General features: G+C 40.3%; 1 protein-coding gene across 9 annotated transcripts in view; it reads left to right on the plus strand.

The window, feature by feature from the left end:
- klc1a (kinesin light chain 1a) overlaps positions 1-12,583 on the plus strand; it is a 115,011-nt gene that overhangs the window by 21,815 nt on the left and 80,613 nt on the right. For all 9 annotated transcript variants that reach the window (XM_063047876.1, XM_063047927.1, XM_063047900.1 and 6 more), the window contains one exon: positions 1,034-1,264. In XM_063047876.1, coding sequence (XP_062903946.1) covers positions 1,034-1,264 — 231 coding nt within the window. The remainder of the gene's footprint in view (positions 1-1,033; positions 1,265-12,583) is intronic.

The raw sequence follows: 12,583 nt of genomic DNA on the forward strand, positions 1-12,583 counted from the left end.
ACACCCTCAGAATAGAGGAGCGCCCTTTTAGAACAGAGATGAGGAGGAATTTCTTTAGCCAGAGAGTGGTGAATCTGTGGAATTCTTTGCTGCAGCAGCTGTGGAGGCCAGGTCTTTATGTCGAATTAAAGCAGAGGTCTTGATTGGTCAGGACATGAAGGGATACATGGAAAAGGCAGGAGATTGGGTCTGGGAGGAAATTGGATCAGCTATGATGAAATGGTGGAGCAGACCTGATGGGCCAAATGGCCTAATTCTGATCCTATATCTTATGGTTTATTTCATTGTGACATGTGGAGATGTCATTATATCATTGAAGAAGAAGTGGAAAAAGACAAATTAACTGGTAATAGAATAATAGTTTATCTATAGATTTGCATTTGAGATGGTGGATAGAATGTTTTTTTTCTCATGAACTTATTGTTTACTTAAATGGTAAAATCTATTATAATAAAATAGACATCTAGTGTATCTTTGGCTTTGTGTTGCATTGAACATATTATGATTTAGTACAAGATGGAATCTGAAAAATGTTAAGATACAAACTTTATAGAATTTTTAATAAAGGGGGCACCACAATAATGATATTAGTGCTGTAGTCCAGAGACAGCTTGTGGTATGGTAATTGATAGTGGCATAATTTATTTTATGAACATTTATTGCAGGTATTTAACTATTTGGATTTTATAATGTTTTGATTTGTAGTGTAGAGAGAATGCCTATTCATTGAAAGCTCCAGAAAATGACACCTTTCCAGTATGAATCACCAATGTTTTTGAATAAGCTTTTTTGTTGGTTCCGTAATGTAAAACCACTGAAACTTAATCCTGTTTTTACAAAATTTGAGTGTAAAACTACATTGCAATGTTATTATTTTGATTATATGACAAGATGTTTAATTTGGGCTTGGGCAGTGCATTTAAAATTGTTATCCTACACTTTAGAATATTTTTCCTATATGGACACATTTTATGGTATTGGCAGTCTCATTACTTCAGTTTTGTAAAATGTGCTTACTATGATTTGTATTAAGGTTATGATGGCATTATCTAGTCACTTAAATGCAGTGGAATCGGAAAAACAAAAACTACGTGCTCAGGTACATCGATTGTTTCACGAGAACCTGTGGCTACGAGATGAGCTGACAAACACACAACAAAAGTTGCAGAAAAGTGAACAGAGTGTAGCTCAACTGGAAGAGGAAAAGAAACATTTAGAATTTATGAATCAGATCAAAAAATTTGATGAAGACCTTTCACCACTGGTGAGTAGACAGCAGATTGCATGTAAATAGTGTATAGATGACTGTACCTATTTGCTTGATTCATTCCTTTAGATGCCATTTCAGAAGATCATACTGTTAAAATTATAATGCAACTGTGTAGAAAACAGCATAAATATTTGTTTTGTTTTCTAAATACAATGTAAAATTGAGTTATCTTTGGAATTCCCTACTGCAGTCTTCTAAATGCCAGTTAAGATGGCCAGCATGGACACATTAGGCCAAAAGGCCTGTTTCTGTGCTTTATGACTCCACCATTCTATCCAGTGCAAGTTCTGATAATATCAGCATTTTGAGCCTACTGGGTTTTATCAATGATGCCTTCCCTTGATGAAAACTATGCCTGTCACTAATAGAAATGTGGAAACAGAATTGTTTCAGTGAATCATTATCTTACAATTTCATGAGGTGTTCATTGGTTTATGGTTATTTTACTTGATCTGTGTTTATTTCTAATGTAACTTAAAATAAAAGTGGCAAAGTGACAGAATAAAAATGTTTTAAGTATCCCTCCAAGGCAGGCTGCAGTATAGTATGACAGAATGAATTTTTTATTCTTTCACTTGGGACTAGCGAGAATGAGATCTTTGTGAGAAAGCAAGCCATTGACAAGACTATGTCTCCTTGCATGTGAGTTTCACTTTGGAGTAGCAAGAGCGAGATCTATGTGAGAGCAGAAACCATTGAAAAAAGCAAGTCTTATTGTATGAGTTTCACTTGACCAAAATAAAAGTGAGGTTTAAGCAGGAGTGGGCAGTGTTAGAGTGGGGAATGAGGCTTTGGTTCAAGAGGCTTCAGTTAGAAGTCGAGGCCAAGGCCCAGGGGCCACTTTGGATTGGCTATTGTGTGAATGGGCCAGTGGAGAAGTCTTGGGTCTGGGACTTTGGGTTGGGAGTCTTTGGCAAGGAGGTATAATTGAGTAGCAGGTAGGGATTTTTGTATAATAGTTAACTAAAAAGATACCAAATTACAACAAATTAAAGAAAATGGAGATGCAGGATTAGGTGATTTGTAGCTGCATGATGTGGCAGCTGGTAGACTCCAGTGTGGTTCCTGGTCACAATGTCCGCAGCAAGTGCCCGAGTTCCTTGGTTGCTCAAGGAACTCGGGCAAAAAGTTTTTTGACCGGGAATCTGAGCTGTAAACACTGTAATACTGAGTTACCTGGACACTGTGCTTATAAGGCAGTCAAACACACTAGATTAACTACTAAAAGTTTGTGCTGTGGCCAAGACAAGAGGGTGTGACTGCAAGTGTGGTAGGTAGGGTGATTTAAGAGGTAGTGTTGGAGGAGTCTTACCTTGAGCCTGTCCAACAGGTTTGAGATTGTTGTTGTCTGTGAGGCTGAGAGTGGGTGTTGCAGTAAGGATGAGCATACAAGCTGTGATATCCTGTTTCAGGGAGCCATTGAAGACTGGAGAGAAAAGTGAAATATAGTTGTAATTATAGATGGTATAGTCAGGAAAATAGACGTAATTCTCTCACAACACGCTGGAGAAACTCAGCAGGTCAGGCAGCATCCATGGAAACAATCAGTCAATGTTTCAGGCCGGAACCCTTCGTCAGGACTGAAGAGGGAAGAGGGAGAGGCCCTATAAAGGTGGGGGGAGGGTGGGAAGGAGAAGGCTGGTAGGTTCCAGGTGAAAAACCAGTAAGGGGAAAGATAGAGGGGCGGTGGAGGAGATAGGCAGGAAAGGTGAAGAAGAAATAAGGGAAAGCACAATGGGTAGTAGAAGGAGGTGGAACCATGAGGGAGGTAGTAGGCAGCTGGGGGGGAGGGTGCAGAGTAAACTGGGATAGGGGAAGGGACATAATTCTCTGTTGCAAGGATTGAGAGTCCCAAATTCTGTGTTGTCTGCATGGTGCCCAGGTTCAGAATATCTCACCTGACCTGCAGAAGAATTTGAAGTGGGAGAAGAAAGTTCCAGTTGCTGAGATACCACCAACATTGGAAGGAGGAGGAGAGAGGTTCTGTGGAGGGAATTTGAGCAGCTAGGGACTAAATTAAAGTGCATAACCAAAAGGGTTATTATTTGAGTCATGTGGAAATTGGTGCACGAGGTCATAAGATCAAAGAGCCAAATGCATGACTCAAAAATTGGTGTGGGAGAAGTGGATTACAGTTCAAGGGAAACTGGCACTGGTATTGGAGACAGAGGGAGCTGTTCTGATAGGCAGGCTCCACCTATACCATGCTGGACCAGGGACCTAGCGAATTGCCTAACTAGGGCTATGGATAGGGCTCTAAATAATAGGTGTCTGGGTCCAACAGTTTGGAAAAGTATGGGGAAAAAAAAGTAAAAGGGAAGGCGAGTGTAGGAGATATTATGGAAGTCTCCTGAATAAAGACAAAAAAATTTAGAAAGGGATAAGAATTTAACTTCAGACAGCATGGAGACAAATTGAAAAGGGTGGTTAATACAGAACTGAAGGTGTTATATTTGAATGCACATATTGTACTTAATTAGGTGGATTATCTTGTTGTACAGTTAGAAATTGGCAGGTATTGCATTGTTGGCCTCATGATTTGTGGTTGAAAGAAGATCAGAGCTGGAAGTTTAAGATCCACTGATCCACATCATGTTAAAAGGACACAAGCAGACAAATGGGGTAGTTTAAGTCAAGTTTATTCTCATTTAACTATACACATGTATATAATGTATATAACCACATAATGTATATAGAAACGAGATGTTTCTCCAAACTAAGTTGTACAGTAGTACACATAATACACGATAACTTATGAAGGTAAGGATAAAATCTACAGTTGAATCACATAAGTAACCAACTAAAGTGCATTAATATTAAATATTGTACTGGAACAGATTAACCTTCGAATACAATACCTCAGGGAGTTCAGAAGCCTAATGGCTGGGGGAGAAGAAACTGTTTCTCATCCTGATTGTTTTTTTTTGCATCATTGTTTCCTGCCTGATAGTAGAAAGTCAGAGGATCATGGATGGATGGGTGGGATCCTTAGTAATACTAATGGTCTTGAGTACGCAGCACTCCTGACAAATGTCTCCGATGGATGGTGGGAAACCCCTAAGATCCTCTCAGCTGTTTTCATAGCACTTTGTAGGGACTTCTGGTCTGATGCTTGACTGCCCCCATACCAGATGGAGGTGCAAAAAACACAGTTAAGATGATGGGGCAGAAGAACCTTTCTTGCCTCAATCTTCTTAGGAAGTGGAGGCACTGCTGTGCCTTGTTCAGGGAGGTGATATTAAGGGGCCAGGTGAGGTCCTCCGTAATGTGAACTCCCAGGAACTTGGTGCACTTAACTCTCTAAGGAGGAGCCATGTATTTACAGAGGGGGATGGTTCGTCTGCACCTTCCTGAAGTCCACAGTGATCTCCACATTCAGGCTTAGGTTGTCTCCTCACAGCAATCCACCAGCTGCTTCACTTCCTCTATACTCAGTCTCAGTATAGTTCTTGATGAGGCCAATCACTGTTAGGTTATCCGCAAACTTGATGACATGGTTTGAGCTGGATCCTGCGACACCATGTGTCAGCAGTGTGAACAGCAGCAGGCTAAGCATACAGCTTTTGGGAGCACCAGTGCTCAGCATAATGGGTCTAGAGATTTTGCTGTCCACACGGACTGACTGTGGCCTTGCTGTTAAGAAGTCCAGTATCCATTTGCAGAGGAAGGTGTTGAGATCCACTGACGACAGTTTCCCCACCAGTTTCTGGGGTATGGTGGTGTGGAACACCAAATTGAAGTCTATAAACAGCAATCAGGCATATGAGACCCCATTTTCCATGTGGGACAAGATGGAGTGGAGCGTAGAGGCTGTTGCATCGTTAGTGGATTGATTTGAGCATTAAGCGAACTGGAAAGGGTCCAATGTAGCTGAGCTACGCAGCCTTTCAGAACCTGACCTGGTATATTATTGGGCCCTGCAGCTTTGTGTGTGTTGACTCTGGCAGGGTCTCCCTCATCTCAGCTTCAGCCAGACGGAGTGTAAGCTTCCCTGCGGGGAGGGGTGCCTTCCTCACCAGCACATTGTTCTTCACGTCAAACCAGGTATTTAAAAAAAAAAATGAAATCAAATCCTTTGAATTAACTGGCATAGGATCAGAAGATGTAGAATCCTTGTGGTAGAGTCAAAAAATTGCTAGGGTATAAAGACCCTGATGGGAGCTATACAAGCATTCAAGCAGTAGCCAGGATGAGGTGTACAAATTACAAAGGGGGATAGAAAAGATGTAAAAAGGACAACATCACAATGCTCATTGGGGATTTTAATATGTAGGTAAATTGGAAAAATCAGGCTGGTGTCGGATCCCATGAGAAGGAATTTCTAGAGTGCTATGAGATGACTACTTGGAGCAATTTATGATCGATCCCACTAGGGAAATGACAATTCTGGAATGGGTGTTTTATAATGAACCAGATTAGATTAGGGAAATTAAGATAAAGGAACCCTTAGGAGGCAGTGATCATAATGAGATAGAATTCACCCTGCATTTTGAGAGGATGAAGGTAAAATCATATGTATTAGTAAAGGAAACTACAGAGGCATTAGAGAGAAGATAGCCAAAACTGATTAGAAAGGGATACTAGCAGAGATGATGGTAGAGCAGCAGCAGCTGGAGTTTCTGAGAGTATACAGGATCAGTTCATCCTAAAGAAGAAGAAGCTTTCTAAAGGGAGGATGAGGCAACCGTGGCTGACAGTATAAAAGCAAAAGTGAGGGCATGCAATGTTACAAAAAAATAATGGGAGGGTAGAGGATTGAAAAGCTTTTTAAAGAAATACAATGGAAAGCAACTAAAAATGCATTAGGAAAGAAAAAATGAAATATGAAGGTAAGCTAGCCAATAATATAAAAGTACCAAAAACTTTTTTCAGATATATAACGAGTAAAAGTGAGCGAAGCGTGGCTATCGGCCTGCTGGGAAAATCTTGCTGGAGAGGTAGTAGTAGGAGACAAAGCCATGGCAGTTGAACTGAATAACTGTTTTGCATCAGTCTTAGCTGTGGGAAAATGCGAGGAAGTGAAGAGTATTAGGGAACAGAAGTGAGTGCAGTTGGTATTACTGAGGAGAAAATACCTGGGAAGCTGAAAGGTTTGGAAATGGGTAAGTAACCTGGACCAGATAGCCTACACTCCAGTGTCTGAAAAAGGTAGCTGAAGAGATTGTGGAAGCATTAGTAGTGATCTTTCATACCAATACACACAAAATGCTGGAGGAAGTCAGCAGGCTAGGTAGCATCTATAGGAAAAGAATAAACAGTCGACATTTTGGGCTGAGACCCTTCATCAGGGCACGTGAGTCCTGATGAAGGATCTTAGCCCGAAATGTTGACTGTTTACTGGACTACTGAGTTCCTCCTGTATTTTGTGTGTATTACATTGATTTCTAGCATTTGCAGATTTTCTCTTAGTAGTGATCCCTCACTGGATTATGGAATGGTTCTGGAGTACAGGAAAATTGCAATTGTCACTTCACTTTTTAAAAGGGAGGGTGGCAAAAGACAGGAAATTATAGGTCAGTAAACCTGACTTCATTAGTTTACAAGATGTTAGAATCCATTATTAAGGATGAGGTTTTGGAGTGCTTAGAAGAACATGTTAAAATGGGTCGACGTCAATATAGTTTCCTGAAGGGAAAATCTTGTCTTGCAAATATATTGGAATTCTTTGAGAAACTTTGTGGATGATACCAAGGTAGTATTGAGAAAGTAGTGAGTCTGCAGAAGGACTTGGCAGATTAGGAGAATGGACAATGAAGTGGCAGATGGAATACAGTGTAGTCATGCATTTTGGTAGAAAGAGTAAAGGAGTAGGCTATTTTTTAAATGGGGAGTAAATTCAGAATTTGGAAATGTTAAAGGGACTTGGGAGTCCTAGTAAACAGCTCTGTGAAAGTTAACTTGCAGGTTGAGTCAGTAATAAGCAATGCAAATGTACTGGTAACATTCATTTTAAGAGAACTAGAATATAAAAATAGGATGTAATGAGGCTTTTAAGGCATTGGTCAGATCATAATTGGATTATTGTGAGCAGTTTAGGACCCCATGTCTAAGAAAGGATGTGCTGCCATTGTAGAGGGTCCAAAGGAGGTTCACACAAATTATCATGGGTATGGAAGGGTTAATGTATGAGGTATGTTTGATGGCTCTGGGCCTGCTGTTACTGGAGTTTAGTAGAATGAGGGGGATGTCTTTGAAACCTACTGAATATTGAAAGGCCTAGATAGAGTTGCCATGGAGAAGATATTTCCTATAGCCACAAAATAGAAGGATGTCTCTTTAGTACAGAGATGAGAGGAATTTCTTTAGCCAGAGGGAGGTGTATCTGTGGAATTTATTGTCACCGATAGCTTTGGTGACCAATTCATTGGGTATATTTAAAGCGGAGGTTATAGTTTCTTGATTAGTAAGAGTGTCAAAGGTTACAGGGACAAGGCAGGAGAATGGGTTGAGAGGGAAAGTTAATCAGCCGTGATTGAATATTTGAGCAGACTCCGGTCCAAATGGCCTGATTCTGCACCTATGTCTTGTGGCCTTGTAGTCTTTCTATCTTTGATCTCTGAAGTTGATGTTTTCCATTCTTTGGATAAGAAAGAACTACTTACAAATTTAAAACATGCAAAATAGGCATTTGATTTCTACCAATAATTCATTTTACTGCATTATCTGCATTTGATTGGATATGATTGGATTGAATGTTGGATTGGATATGCTAGTATGTCACTTGCCAGTATTTTTCCTTTGTAAGTGTAACTGTTCATTATATTTGATCCTCTTGCTGACCTTGCCAAGCAAATGAAGGTGCTTTGCAGTCAATATCAGTGCCAAACTCCTTGCCATGTTGCCATTGTCACATGAGGCAGATCACAACGACCAGTCCATGCACGTGTAAATGATGTTTATCATCAAGACATATATTCTCTATCCTGCCTCCTCCAGCACCATCCTCTTCCTTGCACCAAAAAGGAGGATTTCTAAGTTACACTTTAACTCACTTTATTTTGTTGCTGTCTAGCTTCCAGCTTGCTTCTGCTGTTGGTAATAGTTCAGAAGGATGGAAGCAAGAGTCACCATCATTTGTAAATGTTCCGTTTTTGCCTGCAGTGCACTTACAATGGATAGTCTTCCTTTGAAAGAATATAGGAAAAATTAACCAGATTGATGTTTGGAATGGTGAAATTATTGTAAAAAGGTTAAGTAGAGTGGGACTTTATTCTTTAGAGTTTTAACAAATCAGAGGTGATCACATTGAAATGTGCAAAATTCTTACAGGATATGATAGGATGTTTCATTTGGCTGGAGCTGCAGTTCTGAGCTACAGTCTCAGATAAGGAGTCGGCCCCTTTGGGGGTGAGAAGCCATTTTTTTTCCCCTGAACAGTACAGTGAATCTTTTTGGTTCAGTTGTATTGAATGCTGGTAAGGCTGTACTTTGAGTACTGCACAGTTACAGTTATAGAAACATAGAAACATAGAAACATAGAAAATAGGTGCAGGAGTAGGCCATTCGGCCCTTCGAGCCTGCACCGCCATTTATTATGATCATGGCTGATCATCCAACTCAGAACCCAGCCTTCCCTCCATACCCCCTGACCCCTGTAGCCACAAGGGCCATATCTAACTTCCTTTTAAACATAGCTAATGAACTGGCCTCAACAGTTTGCTGTGGCAGAGAATTCCACAGATTCACCACTCTCTGTGTGAAGAAGTTTTTCCTAACCTCGGTCCTAAAAGGCTTCCCCTCTATCCTCAAACTGTGACCCCTCGTTCTAGACCTCCCCAACATCGGGAACAATCTTCCTGCATCTAGCCTGTCCAATCCCTTTAGGATCTTATACGTTTCAATCAGATCCCCCCTCAATCTTCTAAATTTATCTGGCCTAAATCTGGATATTGTAACATTGAGTCAGATTCACCAACCTAATTCCTACCAAGGTAGGCTGAGTTTGTATTTGGAGAAATTTGGAAGTGAAAAAGTGATCTTACTGAAGTATTCTCGGGAAGATGTAGAGATCTTTTATGTGGAGGAAGAGACTCTAGCAAGGAGCTGGTCATTTAAAATTGAGGTACATAGAAATTTCTTCTTGTTTAGGGTAGTGAATCCCTGGAATTTTCTTAGCCAGAGAGTAGTGGAGTCTCGTAGATTGGAAATATTTAAAGTGCGGATAAGCATGTCTTAGGAAGATTGGAGATGATTGAGGGCTATGAAGATCTGTAGGAGGAGTTGAGACCATGTGTAGATCAACCATGATCATAATGAACAGTGGAGCAGGCTTGAGGGGCCAGATGGTCTGTTCTTGAACTTGGTTTCATGTGTTCTTTCCTTGTAAGCCTTAGTTACCTCCATTTGAGCTTGGCATCTTTCCAAGTTCCAAACTCTCTATACTTGTATATTTTGGCATTATAAAGCTGTGACCATTGTCTTCCTTCAAGTCCATTGATTTCCTATCCTGTGACCTTAGAGGGCTTAGTAAAAGTCACTTCATAATCAACTGCATCATGCATTTTTAATTTCATATAATCCAATTTTAGAAAAGATTTGCATTTGAATAAGAATGACTCCAGGAAATTCCAACTTGTTTCAGTAAACTGATTACACTTCAAAAATAACCTTGTAGCTCTATTGTAGGAAATGCAGTAATTGCTAGTATATAAACACTGAACAAAATGTCCAAATCGTTTACAGGTGTCCCCCACTTTTCGAACGTTCGCTTTACAAAACCTCACTGTTATGAAAGGCCTACATTAGTACTCTGTTTTCGCTTTCAGAAGGTGTTTTCACTGTTACGAAAAAAATTCAGTGCGTGATAAAAGGCAGCGCGTGCCCCAAGCAGCCACTCTCCCCGGATTCGGAACAGCATTCTCGTCAGCATTGCTTTAACACGAGCCTGTGAGCAGCCGTTTGCAAGATGAGTTCTATGGTGTCAGAAAAACCTGAAAGAGCTCGTAAGGGTGTTACACTTAGCGTAAAACTGGACATAATTAAGCGTTTTGATCGTGGTGAATGAAGTAAGGACAATGTGAGTTTGGCTTGTGGAAGCTGATGAAGATGATGTTGAAGAAGTTTTGGCATCCCATGACCAAGAACTGATAGATGAAGAGCTGATGCAATTGGAAGAGGAAAGGATAACAATTGAAACCGAATGAGTAATGATAAAGTACGACTTTAATTTTGAAAGGGTACGTAGGTTTAGGGGATATTTGCAAGATTCTTTGAGTCCTTACAAAGAACTGTGTGATAGAAAAATGCACAAGGCTCAGCAGTCAAGCAAGCCTTCCACATCAACCATAGCAGATGACGAACCTTGACCTTCGACATCGAGGCGGGCAGTCATAGGAGAAGATGAGCTGCCTGCTCTAATGGAAACAGACGATGAAATGGCACCCCAGTGTCCCACCACCCCAACCCCCAGGCCGCGGACAGATACTGTACCGATTCGTGGAGAATGCAGCAGTAGCCAGGAGGCACACAGCACATCTTTAAGAAAAAAGCTGAAATAAACATGCTAATTAATTAGGTGCCACCCCACACATAATTGTCGGCCCAGATCAGAGGTGATGCAATCAGCACAGATCTGGGCCGACAATTACGTGTCGGGTGGCACGTAATTAAGTAGCATGTTTATTTCGGCTTTTTTCTTAAAGATGTGCTGTGTGCCTCCCGGCTACCGGTGCACCCCTGCGTGCTTCGCAGCAATGTATCGGTTGGTGGCCCGGAGGGTGGGGGCCACTGAACCTCCCAACCTGAGACGACTCAGCCTAACACAGCATCATCAGTGTGCTCTGCTCTGTCCTGATTCTGGTAAGTGATACTATACTGTACATACATTATTTCTACTTTATATCAACTGTGTATTTTTACCTGTTATTTGGTATGATTTGGCAGCTTCATAGCTTAAAGGTTACTGGAGAGAGTGTTTTTGCCAACAGTGCTTGCGTGAGATTTTCTGCCGACGGCGCTTGTGCGTGAGATTTTCGCTACGGAGAACGGTTCAGTAATGATTGTGGAATAGTATTTCTGCTTTATATAGGCTGTGTATTTATCATAGCATTCCTGCTTTTACTATATGTTACTGTTATTTTAGGTTTTATGTGTTATTTGGCATGATTTTGTAGGTTATTTTTGGGTCTGCGAACGCTCACAGAATTTTCCCATATAAATAAATGGTAATTGCTTCTTCGCTTTACGACATTCCGGCTTACGAACAGTTTCATAGGAATGCTGTACCTTCGGATGGTGGGAGGAAACCTGTATTTCAGATTTCAGATGTTGGATATCAAATCTGAACTGATTCCACAACCTATGGATTAACTTTAAAGGTCTCTACAACTAGTGTTTTCAGTTTTATTTATTTAATAATGTATTATTATTATTTATTATTATTTACACTGTTTGTCTTTTGCACATTGCATTTTCCTTCTCCAGCTTTCTTGATTCTAGAATCTAGATCATTCTCCCTAAATTCATCTTCATTGACTTCCTTGATCTCCACTTCTTCAACACTCTACATTGTTCCTCCGTCAACATTGTTTTTCAGATGTTCAGTAACTTCTGTGGCCTACTGTGGTAATTAGGATGGAGGAAGGGGGATCTGAATAGGGGGAAAAAAGTAATTTTAACTAAATGTATTTAATGTTTTGTTGCTAATAAATTTAATGTATTAGAACATCTGTAGGTAATTTCTGTGAGTGGATTTCGTAAATTGTCATTAGCTATTGACCTTGCTCTTGATGTTCATAACCATTAATGTATATTCTACGATATAGGACTTGCCTTTGAGGAATTAATATTTTTTCAGAGAAGGATTTCAGTAAAAAGTATTCACACATCGTTATCATCTCTTAAACTGCTGTAATGCTAGTGAAATATCTGGAATTTGATGGACTGGCACGAAGTGTAGGCTTCCATGGAAGAATTTCATTCTAACTGTATAAAAGAACACATTGAGATTTACCAAGAGTTTGAGACTACATCAGGAGTACTAAGAGCAGCTTTGGTCTTGGTAACCAGGGAGGAATATGCTGGCTTTGCATTTGGGTTGGAAGACTGATTGTGAGGAGTAGGTTGTTGTGTAAAGGGGACTTGAGGAAGCGTGACTTGAACTGACTGGAGCTGAGAAGAAAGAGGTGATCTTATTAAGGAATGCAAGATTCTGAGAGGAATTGCAAGCATATTTCTTATTTTACCAGATCCAGAGCTTGGTATTACCAACTCAGGAAAAAGGGTTCACCATTTTAAAAATGACTGGAAGCAATGTTTTGGTATTAAATATATTGTGACTTTTCTACTTCTGTGAATGCTTAGTTTTTTTCAGTA

This window comes from Mobula hypostoma, chromosome 1, assembly GCF_963921235.1.
Source record: "Mobula hypostoma chromosome 1, sMobHyp1.1, whole genome shotgun sequence".
Lineage (NCBI taxonomy): Eukaryota > Metazoa > Chordata > Chondrichthyes > Myliobatiformes > Myliobatidae > Mobula > Mobula hypostoma.